At 42.9% G+C, this 27,767-nt stretch overlaps 1 protein-coding gene across 2 annotated transcripts in view; it reads left to right on the top strand.

Moving 5' to 3' along the window:
• The window catches only part of GAK (cyclin G associated kinase), a 181,754-nt gene that overhangs the window by 90,827 nt on the left and 63,160 nt on the right, over positions 1–27,767 (top strand). For both annotated transcript variants that reach the window (XM_073595786.1, XM_073595780.1), the window contains exons 13-17: positions 9,796–9,944; positions 17,672–17,794; positions 19,821–19,954; positions 20,579–20,773; positions 20,980–21,097. In XM_073595786.1, the coding sequence (XP_073451887.1) occupies positions 9,796–9,944; positions 17,672–17,794; positions 19,821–19,954; positions 20,579–20,773; positions 20,980–21,097 (719 nt within the window). The remainder of the gene's footprint in view (positions 1–9,795; positions 9,945–17,671; positions 17,795–19,820; positions 19,955–20,578; positions 20,774–20,979; positions 21,098–27,767) is intronic.

Here is a 27,767-nt window from a genome sequence, read left to right as displayed (position 1 = left end):
TGTAATACCTTTTCCGTGGCCTCATGTGTAGAGGATATGATAGTTGATTTCTTTTTCATACATTATGAGACACAGAGCCACAGTATTTACTGAATGGGTTATATAGGCACCATTATGTGATGGACACTGGCACACCCTAGACAGGAAGTTTAGCCCCCTATATAACCCCTCCCCTTACCGGGAGTACCTCCGTTTTTTCGCCAGTGTCTAAGGTGTTGGTCACGAGTAAAGATGTGCTGTGCTGAGTTCCACTGGAGAAATCTTTGGTGCAGGCCATGCAACCGGATCCATTCAAAGTGCCTTTTCCAGGCCGAATTGATTGGTACCCAGGCCTCCTGTCCGAAGAAACAAGGTTTTACCTGTAACGCTTCTCTTTTTAGAGAGCTGGACCCCGGGATCCAGTATTTGTTTTTTTCAGCCATACTTTCCTGGCGGGGTGCAGGCCCAGGAGTGTGGATCCCCCGATAACAAGGGGCCCCGGTTCCTGAAGGTTTTTTTAATGGAGCCCACCGTGAGCAGTGAAGATTGGGTCTGTTACCACAGAACCCTGCAGCTGGATAAGGTAATGGAGATTCCTAAGGAATGTTTCTAATTCTTGTGGGTTTTCTCCTTTAAGTAAATGTTGCTATGCCTAAAGTCGCCACCGGGGGCTGTCAAGAGCACATACCTGATTCCATGCTTGTCAGTCTCGTCTGTGTCACAAGCCACACACTTCCTCCAAGCCCATGCTCCAAGTAGGATATGGGAAGGGGTTTTTTTTTCTTTCCAGGAATGTCCCCCCACAGCTTCCTTCAGGCTAGAGGCGCCATTACGGCAGCTCTTCATCTACCGGCCCTTCTCTCTCCTCCGCCCCTTCTCTCTCCTCCGCCCCAGCCTCCCCTCCATGTGCGATCCGATCGGAGCCCTGGGCTCACGTGGGAAAAGCGGTCTTTTTGTTTGAAAAAGACGGGGGGGGCAGAAGGGGTGGTCGGAGGAGGGGGGCGGAGCATTAGCGCGACATCTGCATGGTTTAACGCCCACAACGCGGGCTTTACAAGGCTATAAAGGTGCCCCTTCTTGCAGGTGCACTCAGCTCAAGGAAGGACACAGAGCAGATGGATGGCATGTGAGTGTGGGTGACACAGGCATTCCCAGGCAACGTTTACTTAGCATCAGACCGAGCCTTGATAGCAGCGGCAGTTGCTGGACTATTTTGCTTAGCAGTGGGTGCATTTCTGGTATTACCTCTGCATTTGTGCTTAGCACTATGGGCAGCAGGGGAGGTACAAATACCCTGAAAAATAGGGGCTCAAAGGGATCTCCCTCAGGCTCTGAGGACCCCCCCTTGGCAACGTTATCTCCCCCTGAAAGACCTAGGGAGGCTGGTCAGAGTGAGCCGTCGGGGTCAGGGGCTGCAACTGCTTCTGTCATTTCATCCCCAGTATATATTACTCAGGAGATTTTTTTTTCTCTGCCATAAGTGGATTAGAGGAAAGATGTAATGGCCTTAATCACATCTTCACAAAACGGAAGAAAACGCATTAGGCCCCCTTCTAACTCCCAGGACCCTCAAACAGAGGAACTCTGGGAAAGGGGAGACAAATCCCCCTCAGAGGACTGGGATGAGACTGATGACTCTTCTTCTGAGGAATCAAGTGGGGAAGGACCCTCTTCAGCTTTAAAGGCTGAGAAATTACTGGTGCAATCTTACTAAAATGGTCCGCTCCACATTTAAGTTACCCGTAACTGAGTCGGTTGAAAAGCCCACGTCTTGGGTTCACTGAAGCCTCCTAAAGCTGCGCATGCTTTTCCTGTTCGTTCCTTGCTGGAAAAGCTTATTTATTCTGAGTGGGATCACCCAGATAAACATTTTTTCACTCCTAAAAAGTTTTCAACACTTTATCCTATGGAGGAAAAATTCACAAAGATGTGGGGTATACCAGCAATTGACGCCGCTATATCCTCTGTGAATAAAAGTTTGACTTGTCCTGTTGACAACGCTCAAATGCTTAGGGATCCAACCGATAAAAAATTGGAATTCCTGTTAAAAAACATTTTTTCCTTGGCAGATTCAGTAGCTTAACCTGCAGTGGCGGCAACTGGGGTATGTCATAGTTACATAGTAGGCGAGGTTGAAAAAAGACACAAGTCCATCAAGTCCAACCTATGCGTGAATATGTGTCAGTATTACAATGTATATCCCTGTATGTTGCGTTCATTTAGGTGCTCATCTAATAGTTTCTTGAAACTATCAATGCTCCCCGCTGAGACCAACGCCTGTGGAAGGGAATTCCACATCCTTGCCACTCTTACAGTAAAGAACCCTCTAGGTAGTTTAAGGTTAAACCTCTTTTATTCTAATTTTAATGAGTGGCCATGAGTCTTGTTAAACTCTCAATTATTGAGAGATCACTTGAAGCAGGTGCTCAAGGTTTTCCCTGAACAGCAGGTCCGGGAGATAGCCAACCTGCCAGCGGCTTTGTGTTTTGCAGTTGACGCAATCAGAGATTCTATCCTTCAGACCTCTCGCCTTACGCTTGGGTTGGTGCATATGCGTAGAATCTTGTGGTTGAAAAATTAGTCAGCTGAAAACGCCATGCAAAATGCACCTGGCTGGTTTCCCCTTCCGTGGTGTAAGGCTGTTTGGGGATGATTTGGACAGTTATATCCACAAAATCTGAAGAGGGAAAAGTACCCTTTTGCCAGTTAAGAAAAGGAGTAAACGTCCCTCACTTAAACTAGCTCTTTCTCCAGTGCCAGGGGCATCGGCCTCCAGGCAGTGGCGACGGCCTTCACCGCCAGGTTCAAGAGGTAAAACTCAGAGTCAACCCAGGGACAAAAAAGTCCTGAGGGAGGAAATCTACAAGACAGAACGCTAAGGCCTCTTTATGAAGGGGCGCCCCCGCTCGTTCGAGTAGGGGGAAGACTGCTACAGTTCTCAAGGGTCTGGCAGGAGGATTTTCAGGACAGATGGGTGGTCTCCACAATAACTCTAGGTTACAAACTAGAGTTCAGAGAATTCCCGTCTCCTCGTTTCCTCAGATCAAATGTTCCCAAAGACCCAGAGAAAAAGAAGTCTCTTTCTAGCATTGGAGCGACTTTTGTAGCAAAAAGTAATCATGGTGATTACCATGGAAGAGCAGGGTTTGAGGTTTTAGTCAAACCTTTTCACGGTGCCAAAGCCAAATGGAGATGTCAGACCCATCCTAGATCTCAAAGATCTAAACCAGTTCCTAAAAATTTGATCTTTTCGCATGGAATCAATCCGATCAGTAGTCTCCATCCTACAAGGAGGAGAACTTCTGGCATCAATAGACATCAAGGATGCATACCTGCATGTACCTATTTTCCCCGCTCATCAGAAATATCTGCTTTTCGAAGTGGAAAAACGTCATTTTCAGTTTGTAGCTCTACCTTTTCAGTCTAGCTACTGCACCTTGGGTGTTTACAAAGGTCCTGGCTCCTCCTCTGGCCAGATAAAGGGCCCAGGGTATAACGATTATAGCGTACCTAGACGACCTGCTCTTAATAGACCGGTCAGTAGCCCGCTTAGACCAAAGCTTGGTCACCACAGTCAACTACCTGGAATACTTAGAAATTTATTGAGAATGGGATTTTAAGGGTACTTCATATTCAAAGCAAAAAAAAAGTTTAGTAAAAATATATAAATCATTTATTCAAAAAAACACACACAAAACATGATAAAAATATGACTACAGTTGCATCCATGGTCCTGGGTATGCACACCTATCTCAACCCTGACCTAATGAGAGAACTGAAGTTGCAAATAAATGATTCCTACGCCCTGAAGTTTCCACATGTTTCGCTGGAGCGGCTTCATCAGGAAAAGGATGGAGGCATTCAATTAATAAATGTTAAAAAACAGCAAATTGTGCATAACCTTAGGTGTATAAAGAGAAGACAAACAAAAATTAATGAATACATCACAATACATAGAGGAATTTTTAACACAATATAACATTGTAGATGCATGGTTCATATTGGTGTACAAAGAGAGAGAGTAACCCCGTACCTTAATAGGTCCTGGAGTGAGCACCGCTGGGGGGGGGAAAGACAGGGCAACCCTGCTGCCTAGGCCCCAAGACTTGTCCTTAAAGTGTCAGACTTCCCGTAGGGAGGGATGTAATTTTCAAATTGGTAAAGTAGATAAAGGTGCAGCAGTGTCTGCAATAAATTATACATCAAAGTAAGGGTAAATCATTTTAGGGGTGAAGGGAGCACCAGTCCAAAACCAATTATGAATGAACCGTACTCACCACACTCCCGTATCTCTGTAATTATAATGATGTACACGCCCGGAGCTCATACGGACAGGGCAGCCACTAGGGGCGTCGGTGTATTTACTCTGTGTGACTGGATAGACGCCATCTACAAAAACTAGTAAAGCATATATCTGTCTGTCAAGCACTATACTGTACGAGAGTCACCAAACCCCACCTCACAATTTCAAAGTATGTAAAACAAAGACCTTCTCACCTCAAAACGACTAACTCCCGAGCTATTCCAGTCTTTCTCAGACACATAAACTGAGAAGATGCATGGGGATAGCAGAGAATGACAAAGCCAAGTTTCCAAAAAGAAAAGTTGGCTCAAGACGGTCTCTGCAACATAAGAGATGTATATTTATCAATGTAAAGTCCCTCAAACTTCCAAACAGGAATAGTCAGTTTGGGCATCAAAATGAATAACTTACCTTAAAATCCCAGCCGTGTAGTCTCATGAGCTCCCGGGCAGTGTCTAAAAGCATCTGCACTGTCTGTGGTTTAAATATCCCCCCCCCCCCGTGGTGCCATAAAACGGCGTGTGACGTCACGCCGCAGAGGCGCCCTTCGGATGCAAAGGGGGAGGTGCAAGCAACACGGACTGATACACGGAAACCGGAATAGATGACCACATCTGGTTACCAGTCAAGCAGGGCGAAAATACAAGCCCTGCAGATAGTGCAGGACAGGGAAGCTGTCCTGCAGTGTTGGAAGGTGTAATATATAGCCGGGACGCCGTAGAGGACAGAGCACCTCAGGACGTGCATGCAGCAGGACAGCATCACCCATTAGGGTATGCTGCTAGTCCCGGTGCACACCCTTGGGCTTCCGTACGGGAGTCAAAAGACAAGGACAAGATAGGATCCAGGTAAGGCAGATGTCTATCCTGAAAAAAAAAAAAAAACACAAAAAAACAAAACCCCCTCTCTCCGAGACTTTGAATAACAAACAAGTCAAATAAGGCCATGCATGTACATCACACTTATCAATACTCGGTCAATATAAGCGAGAAATCATTCCCCCCCCCCCCCCCCACGGTGCTCACTCCAGGACCTATTAAGGTACGGGGTTTGAGCTCTGGTGTTTTTTTTTTTTTTTTTTGTTTGTTTTTTGGGTTGGGGGTACTCTCTCTCTTTGCACACCAATATGAACCATGCATCTACAATGTTAACAATGTTATATTGTGTTAAAAATTCCTCTATGTATTGTGATGTTTTCATTCATTTTTGTTTGTCTTCTCTTTATACACCTAAGGTTATGCACAATTTGCTGCTTTTTAACATTTATTAATTGAATGCCTCCGTCCCTTTCCTGATGAAGCCGCTCCAGCAAAACATGTCGAAACTTCAGGACGTAGGAATCATTTATATGCAACTTCAGTTCTCTCATTAGGTCAGGGTTGAGATAGGTGTGCATACCCAGGACCATGGATGCAACTGTAGTCATATTTTTATCATGTTTTGTGTGTTTGTTTTTTTTTGAAAAAATGATTTATATATTTTTACAAAACTTTTGTTTTGCTTTGAATATGAAGTACCCTTAAAAACCCATTCTCAATGAATTTCTTGCTTACTAATTTCAGGGATGTTGGTACATTTGTATATTATGTCCTTTGGTGCTGACCTCTTTCCACCAATTTCTATACCTGGAATACCTAGGTTGGGTCCTCAACCTAGAGAAGTCTTCTTTAAAACCTGTAAGAAGACTAGAATACTTGGGTCTGGTTATAGATACAACCCAGAAGAGGGTGTTTTTACCCTGGGCAAAAATCAGCGCCATAAAGGTGCTGGTTCAGGTAGTCAGGGCAAAGAAGGGTCCTTCTATTCGCCTTTGTATGAGGTTGTTGGGAAAGATGGTGGCTTCATTCGAAGCGGTTCCCTATGCTCAGTTTCATTCAAGACTGCCGCAAAACAATATCCTTTCTGCCTGGAACAAGAAAGTCCAGGCGCTAGATTTTCCGTTGCGCTTGTCGCCAATTGTGCGTCAGAGCCTCAGTTGGTGGTTGGTACCCGAGAATCTGCGGAAAGGGAAATCCTTTTTACCAGTTACCTGGAAGGTGGTAACAACAGATGCCAGCCTTTCGGGTTGGGGAGCAGTTCTGGAAGAGACGACTGTCCAAGGGAAATGGTCCAAAACCGAGAGGGCCTTACCCATCAGCATTCTAGAGATTCGGGCGGCTAAAGGCCTGGACATGCAGATTGCGGGGTTGTCCTGTCAGGATCCAATCTGACAATGCCACAGCAGTGGCTTATATCAATCACCAAGGTGGCACCAGGAGTCGTGCAGCCCAGGGAGAGGTAAACCAGATCCTAATCTGGGCAGAAAAGCATGTGCCATGCATATCGGCAATCTTCATTCCAGGGGTAGAGAACTGGCAGGCGGACTACTTAAGTCGCCAGCAGTTGTTCCCAGGGGAATGGTCTCTTCATCCCGACATCTTCCTGGCTGTATGCCAAAGATGGGGGATACCGCATGTAGATCTGTTTGTGTCCAGGTTCAACAACAAGATCGACAACTTTGTGTCAAGAACAAGGGATCCACTTGCATACGGGATAGATGCGTTGGTGACTCCATGGGATCAGTTCTCACTAATTTATGCATATAAATGCCTATTCTGCTGCTACCATGACTTCTTCACAGGATCAAGCAGGAAAAGAAGTCGGTGCTTCTGGTGGCCCCAGTGTGGCCCAGAAGATCTTGGTATGCAGAAATAGTAAACATGGCGGTAGGGTCCAGACCTCCTATTGCAGAGACCAGTGTTCCATCCTACCTTACAAACGCTAAATTTAATGGTTTGGCTATTGAAACCCACAATTTGAGGAATCGTGGGCTTTCAGGCTCAGTAACTTCTACCTTGATTAATGCAAGGAAGCCAGCTTCCAGAGTGATTTATTATAGAGTCTGGAAGGCATATGCCTCCTGGTGTAAATCCAGGGGTTGGCATCCCAGAAAGTATGTCATAGGGAGAATCCTTGCTTTTCTGCAAATGGAGTTACAGATAAAGCTGGCCTTGAGTGCTATCAAGGGCCAGGTCTCGGCCCTGTCAGTATTGTTTCAACGTCCGCTTACTACGCATTCTTTGGTCCGAAGCTTTATACAGGGTGTAACGTGGCTTAATCCACCGGTTAGAGCTCCCCTGAACCCTTGGGACTTGAATTTAGTTCTGTCGGCATTACAGAAACAGCCTTTTGAGCCGATACAAGATATTCCCTTGGTCCTTTTGACAAGGAAGCTAATTTTTCTGGTAGCCATTTCTTCTGCAAGATTGGTATCAAAACTGGCAGCTCTTTCTTGTAAAGAGCCATATTTAATTATTCATAAGGATAGAGTAGTATTGCGTCCTCATCCTTGCTTTCTACCGAAGGTGGTTTCAGGTTTTCATCTAAACCAGGATATTGTTCTACTGAAGAAAAGTCACTACATTCTCTGGCTATAGTGAGATCGGTCAAAACCTATTTGGAGGCGACTGCTCAGATTCGCAAGACGGATGTTTTCTATGTGTTGCCTGAAGGTCCTAAAAAAGGACAGGCAGTGTCGAAATCTACTATTGCTAAGTGGATTCAGCAGGTAATTATTCAAGCTTATGGTTTGAAGAGGAAAGTTCCACCTTTTCAAATCAAAGCGCACTCCGCCAGGGCTGTTAGTGCTTCATGGGCAGTGCATCACCAGTCCTCCATGGCTCAAATCTGCAAGGCCACAACTTGGTATTCTGTCCATACATTAACCATATTCTATCAGGTGGATGTGAGATGGCATTAGGCTATTGCCTTTGGGCGCAGTGTGCTGCAGGCAGTGGTACGAGGTCCTCAGGTCTGATTACGCCCTACTTTTGTTTGTGTCTCCCTCCCCTCAGATAGTATTGCTCTGGGACATCCCATTCAGTAAATACTGTGGCTCTGTGTCCCGTGATGTACGAAAAAGAAAATAGGATTTTTATAACAACTTACCTGTAAAATCCTTATCTTTGAGTACATCACGGGACACAGAAGTCACTCCCCTCTTCTAATACAAGTATGTTGCTTTGCTACAAAACTGAGGTACTCCCAGTAAGGGGAGGGGTTATATAGGAGGCTATATTTCCTGTCTAGGGTGTGCTAGTGTCCATCACCTAGAGGTGCCTATATAACCCATTCAGTAAATACTGTGGCTTTGTGTCCCGTAATGTACTCGAAGAAAAGGATTTTACAGGTAAGCTGTTAGAAAAGTCCTATTATTGCTGCGTTTATGTAGTGTGTCCTTGTGCCAAAAGAAATGTTGGTACAGGGGTATAACCATATTTGCATAGGCAGTGCAGTGGCTTGGTGCTTCTACCTGGAGGCCCTGGGGTTATCGGTTCAGATCCAACCATGCCATCAGAGTCCTGCATGTTTTCCAAGCATGCAAGTGGCGCTAAAAGTCATGGCTGGCAAAGGCAGAACATAAGGGTAGCAACTTGGTTGCATACCTTCTACTACTTTACATAAGGTTCTGACAAACACAGCAAGCAGCAGCGCTTCCTCATCTTCAGCAATGATTGCAATAAGTGATCTGGTTGCAGGTGCAAATAAATACGCGCATGTGCAATTAAGCATGTATGTGCTCCAATTAGCAGAAAGAGGGGTGCATTTGGAGGCTTGTTCTAGTGGATTTTTGGCATCCCATAATCTGTAAAGTACAGTTGTCAGGTCAGCATTTTAGGCAAACCCCCTACCTACTGCTTAGTCTTTTTTAGGTGGCAGTGGGTGCACCCTAGCTTGGGGTTTTGGCATTGCTTGGAATATCAGCGCTGTCTCCATATAACAAAGGTGTGTGTGTGTATATAACATGTTATTTGTGGAAATTTAAGATGGGTCCCTGAAGGGAAAATGTCTCAAGGCACGCGCTTTGTCACATTCATTTATAAGGATGTAGATTTGGGGGGGGGGGGGGGGGTGGAGAGTCACTAGACGTATGTCTTTGTAGCAGATCCTTATGTTTATATCATATATAGGATGGTGGTTTATATATCTCCAGAATAGTAGTTGGGGCTAGTCTATATTGAGAATTTAAGATAACTGGGCCCACCATATCTATGATAATCATGGTATTTCCAAGGGTGGTAAAAGTCTTTGGATTTTAATGACCCTCCCTAATATAGTAAGTTCTTACTAATCCTCTTGTGGGCTGTCCTGGAAGATGACTGGGGAAAACCGGAGTTAGACTTACTGGTAGCTCTGTTTCCAGGAGTCTTCCAGGACAGCCTGGTTCCCGTCCTTATGTTAATGTTTATGTTTGTATATGCTTTAAGATTTTGTCCTTCGGTTCTTGTTTAAAACTGACCAGTTCAGCAGAGGGCTGCCTTTTAAAGTGTATTGGTGATGTGTTCCCTATTCCTTTTGGAGGAGGCGCTTCTCTCATGGGCTGTCCTGGAAGTGTTCTCGAAACAGTTACTGGTAAGTCTAACTCCAGTTTTTTGTGATGGGTTCATCTTATAGTGCATTATAAATTCTAAAATTTCTGTTCAAAATAATTTTTATGCACTTAATAGTGATTTATTTCTTTGTTTATATCCTAGTCATGTCCTTTCCTGCAGAAGGTGTAGAATCTGCCATCAAAAATAACATTGAAGATGTGCGCTTGTATCTGGATGCTAAGCATCCTGGGAGTTATGCAGTTTATAACCTAAGTTTAAGGAAGTACAGACCTGCCAGGTTCCATAACAGAGTAAGAATAATTGAACTCTTAGCACTGTTAATGCTAGAAGGTGTACCAAGGGGCATTCTACTAAAAATAACACCGTACTTTAATTTTTAGTAAATGGTAGTAAGTTGGGGCACCCTTTTATGGTTGCCAGTTGTTATTACTTTTTCCTACAGTGTTCCTGCTCCCCAAATGCTGCTTTTCTTCTGTATAGTGGACTGTGTCCCCACATACAGTGCCTTGCAAAAGCATTCACCCCCCCCCCGGCCTTTTACCTATTTTGTTACATTGCAGCCTTTAGTTCAATGTTTTTTTAATCTGAATTATATGTGATGGATCGGAACACAATTGTCTAAGTTGGGGAAGTAAAATTCGAAAAATATATACGGTCAATAAAACTATTTTTCAGAAATAAAAAACTGATAATTGGCATGTGCGTATGTATTCACCCCCTTTGTTATGAAGCCCATAAAAATCTCTGGTGTAACCAATTACCTTCAGAAGTCACATAATTAGTGAAATGATGTCCACCTGTGTGCAATCTAAGTGTCACATGATCTGTCATTACATATACACACACCTTTTTGAAAGGCCCCAGAGGCTGCAACACCTAAGCAAGACGCACCACTAACCAAACACTGCCACGAAGACCAAGGAACTCTCCAAACACGTAAGGGACAATATTATTGAGAAGTACAAGTCAGGGGTAGGTTATAAAAAAAAATGTATCCAAATCTTTGATAATCCTTAGGAGCACCATCAAATCTATCATAAACAAATAGAAAGAACATGGCACAATAGCAAACCTGCCAAGAGACTGCCGCACACCAAAACTCACGGACCGGGCAAGGAAGGCATTAATCAGAGAGGCAGCACCGAGACCTAAGGTAACCCTGGAGGAGCTGCAGAGTTCCACAGCCAGAGACTGGAGTATCTGTACATAGGACGACAATAAGCCGTATGCTCCATAGAGTTGGGCTGTAAGGCAGAGTGGCCAGAAGAAAGCCATTACTATCAGCAAAAAACAAAGTGGCACGTTTTGAGTTTGCGAAAAGGCATGTGGGAGACTCCCAAAATGTATGTAGGAAGGTGTTCTGGTCTGATGAGACTAAAATTGAATTTTTTGGCCATCAAAGAAAACGCTATTTCTGGCGCAAACCCAACACATCACCCAAAGAACACCATTCCCACAGTGAAACGTGGTGGCAGCATCATGCTCTGGGGATGTTTTTCAGCAGTCGGGACTGGGAAACTGGTCAGAGTTGAGGGAAAGATGGATGGTGCTAAATACAGGGATATGCTTGAGCAAAACCTGTACCACTCTGTGTGTGATTTGAGGCTAGGACAGAGGTTCACCTTCCAGCAGGAAAATGACCCCAAACACACTGCTAAAGCAACACTTGAGTGGTTTAAGAGGAAACGTGTAAATGTGTTGGAATGGCCTAGTCAAAGCTCAGACCTAGATCCAATAAAAAATCTGTGGTCAGACTTAAAGATTGCTGTTCACAAGCGCAAACCATCCAACTTGAATGAGCTGGAGCAGTTTTTCAAGGAGGAATGGGCAAAAATTCCAGTGGTAAGATGTGGCAAGCTCATAGAGACTTATCCAAAGCGACTTGGAGCTGTGATAGCTTCAAAAGGTGGCTCTACAAAGTACAGGCATACCCCACTTTTAAGTACACAATGGGACCAGAGCATGTATGTAAAACGAAAATGTACTTAAAGTGAAGCAATACCTTTTTTCACTTCTGGGGTGTCAGGGGCTGCAGAAGGGGGTTAGGGTGTGTGTTTCCAAGTAGTGGGGAATCTGAACTATCCGGGCACGGATTACTCATCTGCAGCTTTATGCACATTGACCTTTTCTGTTATTTTGTCCTGTTTGTTTGCTTCACAATAAAAAATAAAAGATCTTCAAAGTTGTGGGCATGTTCTGTTATAATAAATGATGCAAATCCTCAAACAATCCATGTTAATTCCAGGTTGTAAGGCAACAAAACACGGAAAATGCAAAGGGGGTGAATACTTTTGCAAGGCACTATAGAACATGTTTTTTTTATTTGCATTGTTTTAATTTGTGGATATCTCTTCAGTGTCCTTTTTTTATGTATTAACGTGGCTGTTCTTAAGATAAACTATTAGTGAAAAACCTTGAAATATATAAAATTTGTGTATTAATAAAAGGGAGCTATAGCTAACTAATGACTGCTGAAGATGATCGGTACAGATTTGATTTTTGTACTCTTAAAATATAAGTCCAGGTTTACTTTTAAATAGTTTAGGCCAGTTTGGCCCAACCACACTATTTGCTTTATGAAGTGGTGCGTCTGCTGTCAGCACTGTACCAAACTGTAGTAGCATCAGCTACATACTGCATTGCAGCACTTTGTTCCAGCAGCATCTTGGGTGAAATTGAGTTGTGCTTCTCCGTCATTTACAGGAAGCCTTGGATTTTTATGAATGAAATCATGGTGTTATGGTCCTATCGTGTGTACTGATTCATCACATACAGCAAAGCTCGGTCCACGCTTTTATATACAATATTCTTTTCCTTTGCAATATGTGTTTCTTATCCAGAATGCTTATTGAGCTCCATTTACAGTTATCTTTTACTACATCCTATATTTGTATGGGATACATTCTGTATTATAAAATTTGTTGAAAGTGAATGAAATCATGATGTCGTCTGCCTGCCTCTCCACCTCAGCCAATCAGAGAAAGCCTTGTATGCATTCATAAAAACACAAGCCTTCCTCTGGGTCAGAAGTCCTCTGCTCAGCAGCCAACAAAGTCTCCTGAGACACTGCCTGTACACAGTGCTGCATACTGTATGTAACTGATGCTGCTACAGTATGATACAGTGCTGACTGCAGTCACATAACCTAGGAAATTGTTTATTTGGACCAAACAAATTATTTAAAGTGAAATTTACCCTGGACTTGGGCTTCAAAGTGATCTAGTAACGGCCTTAAAAATGTGTAAAGCTGAAGTATACACAACTTAAAATGTTACTAAACCCCCAACTGGGTGAATCATACACATAGGTTGGAATTGTGTCTTTCTTCAACCTTACCTACTATGTAACTGTAAAATCAATGTGTGTGTATATGCAGTAAAGCATGCTTGTTTTACTTGCTGTGGAACCTAAGGGGTTACTCCTTCGCATTGTGTAAAAAGGCTATTTGATTCAGTCTTCTCTGATCCTCCTCTTCTTCCACTGTCCCCGGTCCATCTCCTGAAAGTACAGTTCCTTGGGTGCAATCTGCACATGCTCAGTTTGGTGTGTATTGATAGAGGTGTTTTTTTGGGAGGGTGCATGCGATCGGCACAGGGCCAATCAGCACCGTCCAAACATGGGGTGAAGGGTCCTGCAGCCTCATAGGACAGTCAAAGTAGAATGAAAACTCTTCCTATTAGCTTTAACCAGACACTGATGGAAGTCATTAGAATGCTATATACTGCTGATGAGAAAGGGTATTTAACCACTTTCCACCCGGCCTATAGCAGAATGACGGCCGGTGTCAATCTGACACACCGCTACACCAATCTCACCAATCTCGGTAAAGAGCCTCTGATGGAGGCTCTTTACCACATGATCAGCCGTGTCCAATCAGGACTGATCACGATGTAAACAGGAAGAGCCGTTGATCGGCTAAAGGAGAGCTGATCGGCTGCTCTCCTGAGGGGGGGGTCTGTGCTGATTATCAGCGCAGCCCCCCCTCGGATACCCACCCTACACCACCAGGGATGCCACCCTAGACCACCAGGGATATGCCAATCAGTCCCCAGGCAGCTGCCAATCAGTGGCAATTAAAAATGCCTGCCAGTGCCACCAGTGATGCCCAGCAGTGCCGTCTATCAGTGCCACCTATCAATACATATCAGTGTCACCCACCAGTGCCGCCCATCGTCCGTGCCGCTTTATCAGTGCCCATTAGTGAAGGAGGAAATGTACTTATTTACAAAATTTTATAACGGAAACAAAGAAATTTTTTTTTTTTCCTCAATTTTCAATCTTTTTTTATTCGTTTAGCAAAAAATAAAAACCACAGAGGTGATCAAATACCACCAAAAGAAAGCTCTATTTGTGGGACCAAAATTATAAAAATTTAGTTTGGGTACATTGTAGCATGACCGCGCAATTGACATTTTAAAAAGTGACCGCGCTGAAAGCTGATAATTGGCCTGGGCAGGAAGGGGGTGTAAGTGCCTGGTATTGAAGTGGTTAACAGTTTACATTTCCTAAAATGATTGCATTTCCATGTTCTGTGTGCTGTGGGAGACCAGATATAGTGAATGCAGGGTCCTGGGTTTAGTAACACTTTAGTAACTGTGTGTTCAGATCTGTTTCTGCGTTCCTTTGGAAGGCCCAAACTTTGTTGCCAAGACTTTACATGTATTTGGTGCTTATACAGTGCATTCATACAGTATTCAGACCCCCTTTAAGGTTAAGCCACTTCGTGTTGTTGCTACAATCCCCTCTGTTATAATAAATGCTGTGCCCCAGTGTATGTTTTGTATTAAATCTGCCGATTAAATACCTTATTTTATAGTGCTGTGACTGTCCGCCTCTCTCGATCTGACAGCAAAGCGGGAGGGGCCGAGAAACCCCCCCCCCCCCCCCCCCCCTGACATCAACCATGAGGAGGAGAGAGGCAGCCAGTTACGTGAGCTCCAAGCAGCGCTATAAAATAAGGTACTGTATTTATCGGTGGATTTAAAAAAAAAAAAAAAACCTACACTGGGGCACAGCATTTGTTATAACAGAGGGGATTGTAGCAACAACACTAACTTATGATACCAGCAGGAAGGGAGGGGTGGGCACTGGTACGAGCAGACAGGCAGGAAGAGGAGGGGAGATGAGGGGAGAGGAGGACAGAGGAGAGCTGCGGATGATGGAGGCATGTAAACTGACCACGGTGTCGGGGCTCAGCAGCCATGATAAACCGTGGTAAGTTTACATGGGAGGAGGGAAGAACCAGGCAGGTTCAGTCAGGAACAGTGGGGACGGAAAGTATTCAGACCCCCTTAAATTTTTCATTCTTTGTTATATTGCAGCCTTTTGCTAAAATCATTTAAGTTAATTTTTTTTTTCCTCATTAATGTACACACAGCACCCCATATTGACAGAAAAACACAGAATTGTTGACATTTTTGCAGATTTGTTAAAAAAGAAAAACTGAAATATCACATGGTCCTAAGTATTCAGACCCATTGCTGTGACACTCATATATTTAACTCAGGTGCTGTCCATTTCTTCTGATCATCCTTGAGATTTTTCTACACCTTCATTTGAGTCCAGCTGTGTTTAATTATACTGATTGGACTTGATTAGGAAAGCCACACACCTGTCTATATAAGACCTTACAGCTCAAGGTGCATGTCAGAGCAAATGAGAAGCATGAGGTCAAAGGAACTGCCTGAAGAGCTCAGAGACAGAATTGTGGCAAGGCACAGATCTGGCCAAGGTTTAAAAAAATTTCTGCTGCACTTAAGGTTCCTAAGAGCACAGTGGCCTCCATAATCCTTAAATGGAAGACGTTTGGGACAACCAGAACCCTTCCTAGAGCTGGCCGTCCGGCCAAACTGAGCTATCAGGGGAGAAGAGCCTTGGTGAGAGAGGTAAAGAGGAACCCAAAGATCACTGTGGCTGAGCTCCAGAGACTTGTAGTTTCGCAGCAGTTGGAGGGCCGCCAGTTTGACACCTGTGCCTTAGAGTATCGTTCTTTAAACTATGGCTTCGGGGGCAGGATGTGGCCCTTTGCATGCCTTTATCCTGTCTTTGGGGCACTATTTCTTTTGACACCAATAACAGGGCATAACTCTTGTCAATGGTACTAACAATAGCACACTGTGGCGCGATTCCTTCCCCTGATACCAACAATGAGGCATTATTCATCCCACAAATGCCAATTATGGGACATTGTTTACTCCCGTTGACACCATTTTTTCTTCAGTTTGATACAATCCCCCAGGCTACACCTATGCACCACCCTGCTACCATGGAGGTAATTCTCCCTACTCGGCTCAAGCGCATGCACAGACCCCTTTCATACTGAAGCGCTGCTAAAGCGCCAGTAGTTTTTGCATCGCTTTTCGGGCGTTAGCGGGGCGGTTTCTTTAAGGTCACGTGACGTGACCTTGAAAACAATTTAAAAAATACCCACTTTGCGGCGCTTTCTAAACGCTTTTAGGGAGCTTCGGAAGCGCTGCCCATTCATTTCAATGGACAGGGGGCATTTTTGGAGTGCTTTTTACAGCGCTCCAAACCCTCCCCAAAGATGCTGCTTGCAGGACTTTTTCTAACATCCCGCAAGCACACCGCCCGAGTGTGAAAGCACTCATGCAAATGAATAGGAGGCAGTTTTCAGGCGATATTTCTAGCTCTAAAACACCTGAAAACCGCATCAGTGTGAAAGAGGTCTTAGAGCTGCACGATTCTGGATAAAATGAGAATCGCAATTTTTTTGATTAGAATAAAGATCATGATTCTGAAGAACTCTTTTGTTTTAAAGATATACAACCCCTGAACATTAGGTTATCAAACAAGATGGTGATAAAATAAGATTATTTGCTTTAATCAAATTTAAAGAAATGTAATGAAAAATAATGTAATTTGTAAAGAAATAAAAAAATACCTTTTTAAGTTATATTAGGGTCTTTTTTAGTACTCGCCGATACCAATTAACGATACCTACCGCAACTTTTTTTTGTTTACACTTCAGCGGTCCGCAATTTTAGCAAAGCATTGAAAAGTTATTTTACAAATAAAATAAATTTGCGCTTTTTTCAATGTGAAACGTGTAAATATATGTTAAAGTTGTAAAAATATTAATGAACAAAGCAAACAAAGTTTTAATTATTAATAGTTTATAAAATAGAAGTAAAAAAAAAAAAAATCGTCGGGAACATATTTAAATGAAGAAGGCGAATGAGTTAATAAGGCTGATTAGCATAAATTAAGGGTTAAACTTTATTTTTTTACTTGACAAGGTTGCTTTAAATTGACTTCATTTGCAGACTGAAGTTCATCCCTTTGATCTGTAAATGAATAAACAGAAAGATACAATGTTTCTTTTTATCTTTCAGCACTGAGCAGTGTTTCTAATAAACATTGCCAGCTGCATTTTTTTGACAGCTGTGAGCAGGGGAACTGCAGTTTTTACATGAATTGTGGAAATGCTGGCTCAAGAGTGTGTGTGTGTGTGTGCGTGGGGGGGGGACAGAATCGAGATTGTGATCCTTCAGCGATTAATCGTGCAGCTCTATTTTGAGTGTAGGTAGCAATTCTTGATGCACAGAAAAACATAATGTAGATGAGGGAGGGGGGTGCATTTAGAGAACATCTACAGAAAATAACATTGACCCTGAATGTCCATGAACGTAGTGCAAATCGTGTGGGATGGGCTGCAGCAAAAGCTAGTTGCAGACATTGGAGAAAGGGGTGTGAAGAGTGTATTGCAGTTGGCGAGTAGACTGGTAATAAAAGAATCTCTTTACCAGAGTGTACTTGTGTAATAATGTGTGTGCTAGGCACCTCTCCTTTGCAAGAAAAAGAGGCTGAATTCCTGCTTTTATTTATTTCTAAAATTGTAAAGACAAAGTTACAGATACTTTTTAATCTTCGTGTGCTGTGAACAGCTTTGTCAGGCTGCTCACTGAGATCTGAATTGTGCACTTTGTTATGAAAATTTGCGGGAAATGCTGGCAGAATATCAGCTTTTAATAATTATAGGACTGTAATTTCCTCACAGGTCTCTGAATGTGGTTGGTCTGGAAGACGTGCTCCAAATCTCGTGAACCTTTACAGCATCTGTAAAAATATGCATTTATGGCTTAAACAGGATCAGAAGAATGTTTGCATTGTACACTGTCTTGTAAGTAAACTTCATAAGGTGGCATTTTCTCAAGTTTGTTTTCCTTTATTTGTTGTTGCTTGTGAATAACTTTCCTCTCAGATTACAAACCTTCGTTAAAATGCAACAATACTTTTTTGAGGAAGTAAAATCTTCTCTAGGGCATCTATGTACTTTGCAAGGATTTAAAGTGTTAAGCCAACCGTAGATGGTTCGAATTTAATCCGGTTCAGCAGGGACTGGCCCAGAGTCGGAACCATGTATGGGCAGGCTGAATGGACCCTTGTTGACCGATCAATCAACTTCGGTACAACCAACCTGTCGGATTTTTACATGCGATTATTTCTAGCCGCTGAGAATAGCTTAACCACTTCCCTACCCGCCTATAGACATATGACGTCCACAGATGGGATCTCCCATCCTGGGTGGACGTCATATGACGGCCTCGGGTTCCCGGCCGCCTAGGGGTCGCAGGCACACGCGCCCGCCGCGTTGCTCGGAACCCGGTGCGTGTGCCCGGCGGCCGCGTTGTCCGCCGGGCACCCGCGATTGCCCGTTAACCGGGCCGGACCGTGGATCTCTGTGTGTAAACACAGAGATCCACGTCCTGTCAGCTCAGAGGAGAGCGATCTGTGTTCCCAGAACGGAGGAACACTGATCGGTCTCCTCCCCTTGTGCGTCCCCTCCCCCTACAGTTAGAAGCCTAGGAAACACATTTAACCCCTCCCCGCCCCCTAGTGGTTAACCCCTTCACTGCCTGTCACATTTACACAGTAATCAATGCCATTTTATAGCATTGATCGCTGTATAAATGTGAATGGTCCCAAAAATGTGTCAAAAGTGTCCGATGTGTCCGCCATAATGTCGCAGTCACGAAAAAAAATTGCGATTGCCGATATTACTAGTAAAAAAAAATAAATAATTTTTTTTTAAAAATGCCATAAATCTATCCCGTATTTTATAGACGCTATAACTTTTGCGCAAACCAATCAATATACGCTTATTGCGATTTTTTTTTTTTTTTTACCAAAAATATGTAGAAGAATACGTATCGGCCGAAACTGAGGAAAAAATTTGTTTTTTTTTTTTTTTTAAATTGGGATATTTATTATAGCAAAAAGTACAAAATATTGTGTTTTTTTTCAAAATTGTCGCTCTTCTTTTGTTTATAGCGCAAAAAATAAAAACCGCAGAGGTGATCAAATACCACCAAAAGTAAGCTCTATTTGTGGGGGAAAAAAGGACATCAATTTTGTTTGGGTACAACGTGGCACGACCGCGCAATTGTCGTTTAAAGTGCGACAGCGCTGAAAACTAAAAATTGGTCTGGGAAGGAAGGGGGTGAAAATGCCCGGTATTGAACCGGTTAAGTTCACCTTTTCAGAAACAATGAAAAGGTGAACTATTGCTCTACACCTTCAACGCTTCCTCCCTTCCGCCATCCCTGCTGAATTTACCTCCTTGAATGTCAGTGAAGCTGTCCAGGGATTTGAAATTCCCATTCCCATTTCCCTTTGGAATGGGTTAAAGTGATTCTGATTGGCCAGCAGTGGGAATTTACACTTTAAGCAAAATATACTGCTGAGTCTTATTTCTGTACAGAACATATTAAGACTGTTAATTCCTCAATCTCTCAGCTGAGACAGAGAGCCTTCCTAATATAATCACTTGACTAGTTCCACTGTATTTATGCAAACACTTTACAACCCCAGAACATTTGTAGATGAATAGGCAAGTTATCACCAATACAAAAGGCTATTATTATTATTATTATTATTCTATTACAAATTACTTTTTTTTAACACTTCTTTAGTTTTTATTTTTTTTTTTAGATATGTTACATTTCATGTATTTTATCTCCTAAATATGCTTAAATAAAACCCTGTTACTAAGTATAGTTTGCAATGGTGTTTGTATAAATGTTTTATTTTACCGTTTGTTGATTATCGTCGGACTATGCAGCAATCATTTTAATCTGACAATGATTGTAAATGTTGATGCTTAGTTTTTATGTATTATGCTAATTTAACGTGCACTTACATTGTAGGATGGAAGAGCTGCATCTGCTGTGGTGGTATGTTCTTTCCTATGCTTCTGCCGCCTGTTTTCCACTGCTGAAGCTGCTGTGTATATGTTCAGTATGAAGAGATGTCCGCCTGGCATATGGCCTTCTTATAAAAGGTATGTTTTACATTATCGCTCTGAGGTCTTGCATAACATATACCACTGTATTGATTACTTAACCCTTTCATGCCTAAGCCTATTTCTAACATTTCTTGCTTACAAGTTAAAATCCGTTTTTTTTTTTTTTTTGCTGGAAAATTACTTAGAACCCCCAAACATTATTTTTTTTTAGCAGAGACCCTAGAGAATAAAATGGCAAATGTTGCAATATTTTTTGTCATATGGTATTTGCGCAGCGGTCTTTCAAACGCAATTTTGGGGGAAAAAGACACTTTTGTGAATAAAAAAAAACTTAACAGTAAAGTTAGCCTAATTTTTTGTATAATCTGAAAGATAATGTTACGCCGAGTATATAGATACCTAACATGTCATGCTTTGAAATTGCGCACACTTGTGGAATGGCGACAAACTACGTTACCTAAAAATATCCATAGACGACGCTTTAAAAAAATGTAACTGTTACCAGGTTAGAGTTACAGAGGAGGTCTCTTGCTCTTACTTCTGCCTTATTACATTAAAGCTAAGTCAACAAGTTCCTCTGCCAGATGAATCAGATGTTCAGATGTATCATTGCTTTAGCATATTCTGGTTGGCCGAAATTTAAAGCTTTCTATGTTTCAGGTATATAGAATACATGTGTGACATGATGGCGGAGGAGCCAATCATTCCTCACAGTAAACCAATTCTTATAAAGTCTATATCTATGACGCCAGTGCCACTGTTCAGCAAACTGCGCATTGGTTGCCGGCCTTTCTGTGAAGTGTATGTTGGAGATGAGAGAGTGGCTACTACCTCCCAGGAATATGATAAAATGAGGTAAGTGTCCATTTTAAATTGTTATGAATCTGACATGCAACTCTCTACTTCTGTAGATGGGTTATTTGTTTGAAGCTCAATTTAACAATTTGTAAAATAGGCTTTATTATTTTCCGAAATTACTGTATAGAAGAATTCGTTCTAAAGGATTTTATTTGGAAATAGGATGAATTTGTTTTTTTTGTTTTTTTTTTGTTTTTTTACAGGGATTTCAAAACTGAAGATGGCAGAGCAGAAATTCCATTAGATGTTACAGTACAGGGTGATGTCCTAATAGTCATTTATCATGCCAGATCTACACTGGGTGGTAGACTGCAAGCCAAGGTAATTCATTTTATTTCGAGAAGATATTCTCCTTTCTTTAATCGTACATCTTGGGACACAGAGCCATAATAATTACCATGTGGGTTATAGTACACCTTCAGGTGCTGGACACTGGCACACCCTAAACAGGACGTTGCCTCCCTATATAACCGCTCCCATACCGGGAGCATCTCAGTTTTTTCACCAGCGTCTAAGGTGTTGGTCACGAGTGAAGATGTGCTGTACTGAGCTCCACTGGATCAATCCTTGCTGGGGCTAGCTATGCAGCCAGATCCATTCAAAGTGTCTTTTAGGTCAAATTGAATGGTGCTCGGGCCTCGTATCTGAAGAAACAAGGTTTTGCTTGTAAATGCTTCTCTTTTAGAGAGATGGACCCCGGGATCCAGTACTTTTGGTATTAAGGCCATAAAGTTTTACTGGCGGTGTGCTATTACAGGTCCAGGATTGTGGGTTCCCTGAGGGTCCCAGATTCCTGAAGGTTTGTTAACAGAACCCACCGTGAAGGCTGAAGATTAGGTCTGTTGGTTTTGCCACAGAAAACCCTGCGGCGGGAAAGGTAAGTGGAGTTTTCTAAGGAATTTTTAAATTTTCTTATGAAATGTCTCCTTTAACCACTTCAGCCCCGGAAGGATTTACCCCTTTCCTGACCAGAGCACTTTTTACAATTTGGCACTGCGTCGCTTTAACTGCTAATTGCGCGGTCATGCAATGCTGTACCCAAACAAAATTTGCGTCCTTTTGGTCCCACAAATAGAGCTTTCTTTTGATGGTATTTGATCACCTCTGCCTGATATTTTCTACTTTTTGTTATAAAAAAAATACAATAAACTCAATTTTAGTCATACATTTAGTCCAAAATGTATTCAGCCACATGTCTTTGGTAAAAAAAAATGTCAAGTGTATTTTTATTGGTTTGCGCAAAAGTTATAGCGTCTACAAACTAGGGTACATTTTCTGGAATTTACACAGCTTTTAGTTTGATTGCCTATCTCTCAGTATTTTGCAGTTCTCATTTGTTTTTGAAAATGAAGAAAGAAAAGAAAAATGTATTTTTTTTTCTTTTTTCAATTTTCAAAACTTTGTGACAAAAAGCAAAGTCTGCAAAATACTCACCATACCTCTCAGCAAATAGCTTGGGGTGTCTACTTTCCAAAATGGGGTCATTTTGAGGGGGGTTTGTGCCATCTTGGGCATTCCATGGCCTCCGAAACTGTGATAGGCAGTGAGGAGTGAAATCAAAAATTTACACCCTTAGAAACCCTGAAGGCGGTGCTTGGTTTTTGTGGTCCCGTATGCGGCTAGGCTCCCAAATAGTCTCACACATGTGGTATCCCCGTACTCAGGAGAAGCAACAGAATGTATTTTGGGGTGTAATTCCACATATGCCCATGGCATGATTGAGCAATATATCATTTAGTGACAACTTTGTGCAAAAAAAGAAAATTTCTCTTTTTCCCGCAACTTGTGTCACAATATAAAATATTCCATGGACTCGACATGCCTCTCAGCAAATAGCTTGGGGTGTCTACTTTCCAAAATGGGGTCATTTGGGCAGGTTTTGAACTGGCTTGGTATTTTATGCACAACATTTAGAAGCTTATGTCACACATCACCCACTCTTCTAACCACTTGAAGACAAAGCCCTTTCTGACACTATTTGTTTACATGAAAAAATATTTTTTTTTTTGCAAGAAAATTACTTTGAACCCCCAAACATTACATATTTTTATTTTTATATTAAAGCAAAGGCCCTACAGATTAAAATAGTGGGTATGTAATTTTTTTTGTTCACACAGTGTTTTGCGCAGCGATTTTTCAAACGCATTTTTTGGGGAAAAAACACTTTTTTTAATTTTAATGCACTAAAACACACTATATTGCCCAAATGTTTGATGAAATAAAAAAGATGATCTTAGGCCGAGTACATGGATACCAAACATGACATACTTTAAAATTGCGCACAAACGTGCAGTGGCGACAAACTACATACATTTTTAAAAGCCTTTACAGGTTACCACTTTAGATTTACAGAGGAGGTCTACTGCTAAAATTACTGCCCTCGATCTGACCTTCGCATTGATACCTCACATGCATGGTGCAATTGCTGTTTACATTTGACGCCAGGCTGACGCTTGCGTTCGCCTTTGTGCGAGAGCAGGGGGTGACAGGGGTGCTTTTTTTTTCTTTATTATTTTGTTTGCTTTTTTATCTTATTTTTAAACTGTTCCTTTCATTTTTTTTTTTTTTTATAATTTTTTATGTTATGTTAGGGAATATAAATATCCCCTATGATAGCAAATAGGTAGTGACAGGTACTCTTTTTGTTCAATGGCCCTAGATCTCTCCTCTGCCCTCAAAGCATCTGACCACACCAAGATCAGTGTGATAAAATGCTTTCCCAATTTCCCAATGGCACTGTTTACATCCGGCAAAATCTAAGTCTTGAAATGCTCGTAGCTTCCAGTTTCTTAGGCCATGGAGATGATTGGAGCCATTCTGGTCTCTGATCAGCTCTATGGTCAGCTGGCGGAATCACCGGCTGCATTCTCAGTTTCCCTGTTGGGACAGGAGAGCTAGAGAAAAACATGGAAGATGGTGGGAGGGGGGACATTCCCTCCCACTGCTTGTAAAAGCAGTCTAGAGGCTAATTGGCTGCTAGGATTGCTTTTACATGAAAGCTGACCGCTGGCTGAAAACAATGATACCAAGATGATACCTAAACTTGCAGGCATCATTCTGGTATAACCACTCAAAGTCCAGCAACATACCAGTACGTTGCTGGTCCTTGTTAGGCAGATATTGTAATTTTTTTTTTTTCTTTTATGCAGCCTGTGGGCTGAACGAAAAAAAGAGATTGGTGGGTATGCCCACCATTAGAATACCTCCCTCCATCCACCCACTTCTAAGGATGGGCATACATGCACCATTTATATATGCTGAAGCATGGGGGCATCCGCCCCAAAAGTTAGGAGCAAATCGCTCCTCCGCCCCTGCTGCCCCCATGCTTGGGCATATATCACCTCCGCTGGAGTCACGGCTTTATATATCGTGGGAGCAAACGCTGTTGCTGTCAAGATAAATAAATCCGCGCTGCAGCTGAATGGCATACCTGAAAAAAATATGGTTAACAATAAAACATAGTAAATTGTAAAGTATAAAAAATTGCATACCTGAAAAGCAAACATGATAAAACATAATAACAATAAAACATTGCAGAACAGAATACAGTAAAAAAGAGCAGAACAATAGAGAGAGAGAGAACAATAAAACGACAACTATTTTTGTTTTTTTTATTTTATATTTTTTTGTGTTTTTTTTACACTTTATTTTGTAACTGTAACCGGTTCCAGGTTCGGGTCTCTCAAAATGCGATGGCATCTTGGGAGACCCTGTAAAAGTGTGCCTAGTCTGTGCAATGCTGTACCCTACGCTAATACTCAACTAGTGTATGGTAGCGTTCAAAACATTCACCAATGCGAAGACCAGGATTGTCAGGACAGGAGGGACAATAATAGCGGGTGTATCCGCGCTTACTGCAGACACGACATCTTTTTTGGGGGGGTTCGTTGGGTAGGGGTACTCGGGAGGACATAAAGAAAATGCCTCTCATGCAGCTGACTGCATTTGGTTGGGGATGTGAATGGGGAAAGTACGGGTGCTGCAGAAGTGGTGGGTTCCCAATTAGGATTGGCGAATGCAGCAGGAAGGGCATTATGGGCGCGACGGGCCTGTGTTTGTCTTCTTGGTGGCAGCGGGACACTACTTGTGCTTGCCACCTTACCAGCTTGAACTGCACTTATGGGACTCGCCACGTCACCAAGTGTTACTGCAGTGCTGGTTTGACTATGACCAAGGTGTACTAGGCCGCTGGTGCTTGCCAGTTCACCAAAACGCTACCAAAAAAACTGTTAGCGATCGCAGGTATCAGGCCTGACTCTGCGAACGCTGCAGTTATGTGTTTAGTGTTTTGTAAGTGACAGTGATCGATCGATACTGCACTTGGGTGGGCCGGGCGGAGGGGCAAAACCCAGGTGCTAGCAGGTATCTGGGCTGATCCCGCTAACACTGCGTTTTTGGGAACCCTAAACTGCTGGGGACGCTGGTATAGATCTGATCGGATCAGATATAGATCCGTTCAGATACTATACCACTAAGGGAGGTGTATGGTGCGTGCGTGGGTGTTTGCGGTACTGGCGCTAACGTGACGCTGCCTGGGGCGACGCAGACCCTATCTGACCCTAAAACCTAACTTATATCACCGCCGGGTGATCAGGGGGCTAAACCTTTATTAGGTAATAAACGGCCGGTGCCCTGACACTATAAAAAATAAACTAACCAGCGTCACCCGTAACAGTTATACGGTGATCACTGGTGAAAGGGTTAACTAGGGGGCAATCAAGGGGTTAAAAACTTTATTAGGTAGTATATGGGGGTCCCTGACGCTATAAAAAGCTGACGGCGAACCTATATATTTACCTCCCTAACTAGCGTCACCAGTGACACTAATACAGCGATCAGAAAAACGATTGCTTAGTGACACTGGCGACGGGGGGTGATCACGGGGTTAAAACTTTATTAGGGGGGGTTAGGGGGGTTCCCTAGACCTAAAGGGGGCTTACCCTAACTGCCCTACCACTTCTAACTGTCACAAACTGACACCAATGCAGTAATCAGAAAAACAAAAACTGCTTGGTGTCACTGTGACGGGGGGGGGGGGGGGGAGGTTGATTAGGGGGTGATTGGGGGGTGTAAAGTATGCCTGGTGTGTTTTACTGTGTGTGTAGTGTTTGTGCACTCACATCGATGTCTTCTCTCCTCGACGCCGGAACGGAAAATACCGAGGAGCGATGACATCACTTCCTCTGCCGCTGTTTACTATACAACAGCAGAGGAAGAATCTCATTCGTTGGCAGCGATCGCGAGGGGGTGGCCACGAATGAGTGGTCTCCCCCTCAGCCTGGACTAAAAAACTAAAAACGATCGGCAATGCCGTTTTCTTTCACCGCCCCTACGTGGCGGTGGCTTCCAGGTCTCTTCCACGTCATCCCTCCCTCACTCACAAGCCGATCCCTTCGGATCGGAGGCCCGTGCTTGCGCGGGAAAACTCTTTTTTTTTTTTTTTAAAGAGAGAGGAGGGGAGGGGGGCGTAATGCGACGGTGGGGGCGGAGCTTAGCTCGTCGTTGGCGTCCAACGCTGGAGTGTGTTTTAGAAAAAAAAAAAAACTCCATTTGTGCTGGCTGCAAAATTGTCGGAGAGGCATAAGCGCAAAGAGGAACATGAAAGACGTTGGTGACACAGGCATTTCCTATTTGACACATTTGCTATTTGCATCAGGCTATGGCTGGTCTATTGCTCAAGCAGTGGATGTGATTTCTTCTGATAGTACCTCTGCTTTGTGCATCGGGCTAAGGTCAGAAGGGCAGGTTGAAACACCCCCAAGAAAGAGCTAAAAGGGTCTCCCTCAAGCTCTGCAAAGCCTACTCATCTCTACAAATGGCATCCTCCCCTGAGAGGGGGTGGCTGGTCAGAGTGAGCATCGGGGCCATGAAATGTTTGCAACGGTTTTCAACACTGCAGTCCCTGTTTTTTTACTAAAAGGATCTTTTTTCCTCAGCCATGATAGGTTTTGAAAAAAAAAAAAAAAAAAGACTTTAATCCCATCCCAGTGTGGGTCAGAATGCGACAGGTTCCCCTTCCATTACCCAGGCCCCTCAAACTGAGGAACTAGGGGCAGGAGAAGATGAATTCCATCAGGGGATCTTGGTGAGGCTCATGACTCCTCTTCTGAGGCGTCAAATGCGGGAGAATCAGCTTTTTCAATCTTAAGATTGATGGTGCAATTACTTGCTGAATGGTCCGCTTCACATTTATGTACCCTTAACTGAGTGTTTGGGTTCACTAAAGCCTCCTCAAGCTGTGCATGCCTTTTCCTGTCCATTCATTGTTGGAAAAGCTTTTTTGTATCTGAGAGGATCACCCAGATAAGCATTATTTTCCTTCCTAAAAAGTTTTCACACTTCATCCTATGGTGGAAAAAATTCACTAGTAGGGTATACCAGCAATTAACGCTGCTATATCCTCTGTGAATAAGAGTTTGACTTGTCCGGCAGACAATGCTCAAATGCTTAGGGATCCAATGGATAAAAAGTTGGAACTCCAAGCAGAGGTTGGGGTTTGGTAAATCCAAATGGACATTCTGCATCTCAAAAATCTAAATTCAATTCCTGAATATAACCACTCTTTTTTTCGCGTGGAGTTAATCCAATCAGTTATCTCCACCCTACAAGGAGGAGAACTTGCGTCAATCAACATCAAAGATGCATACCTCCATATGCCTATTTCCTCGCTCACTAGTAATATCTACTTTGTAAGGTGGCAAATCTTAATTTTCAGTATGTAGCTCTGCTTTCTGGTCTAGCTACTGCACCTTGAGTGTTTACAAAAGTTCTGGCCCCTCTTCTGGCCAGATTAATGGCCCAAGGTATAACAATTATGGTTTACCTGGATGATCTGTTCTTGATAGTCCAGTCGGTAGCCCGCTTAGACCAAAGTATGGTCACCACATTCAACTACCTGGGATATCTAGGTCGGATTCTCAACCTAGGAATAATCTTCTTTAAAACCATGAAGAAGGCTAAAATACTTGGGTCTGATCATAGGTACACCCAG

The sequence above is a fragment of the Aquarana catesbeiana genome, linkage group LG01 (assembly GCF_042186555.1).
Source record: "Aquarana catesbeiana isolate 2022-GZ linkage group LG01, ASM4218655v1, whole genome shotgun sequence".
In the NCBI taxonomy this organism is placed as follows: Eukaryota; Metazoa; Chordata; class Amphibia; order Anura; family Ranidae; genus Aquarana; species Aquarana catesbeiana.
Note: the sequence above shows the minus strand (reverse complement) of the source record. Positions and strands in the feature narration are given on the sequence as shown.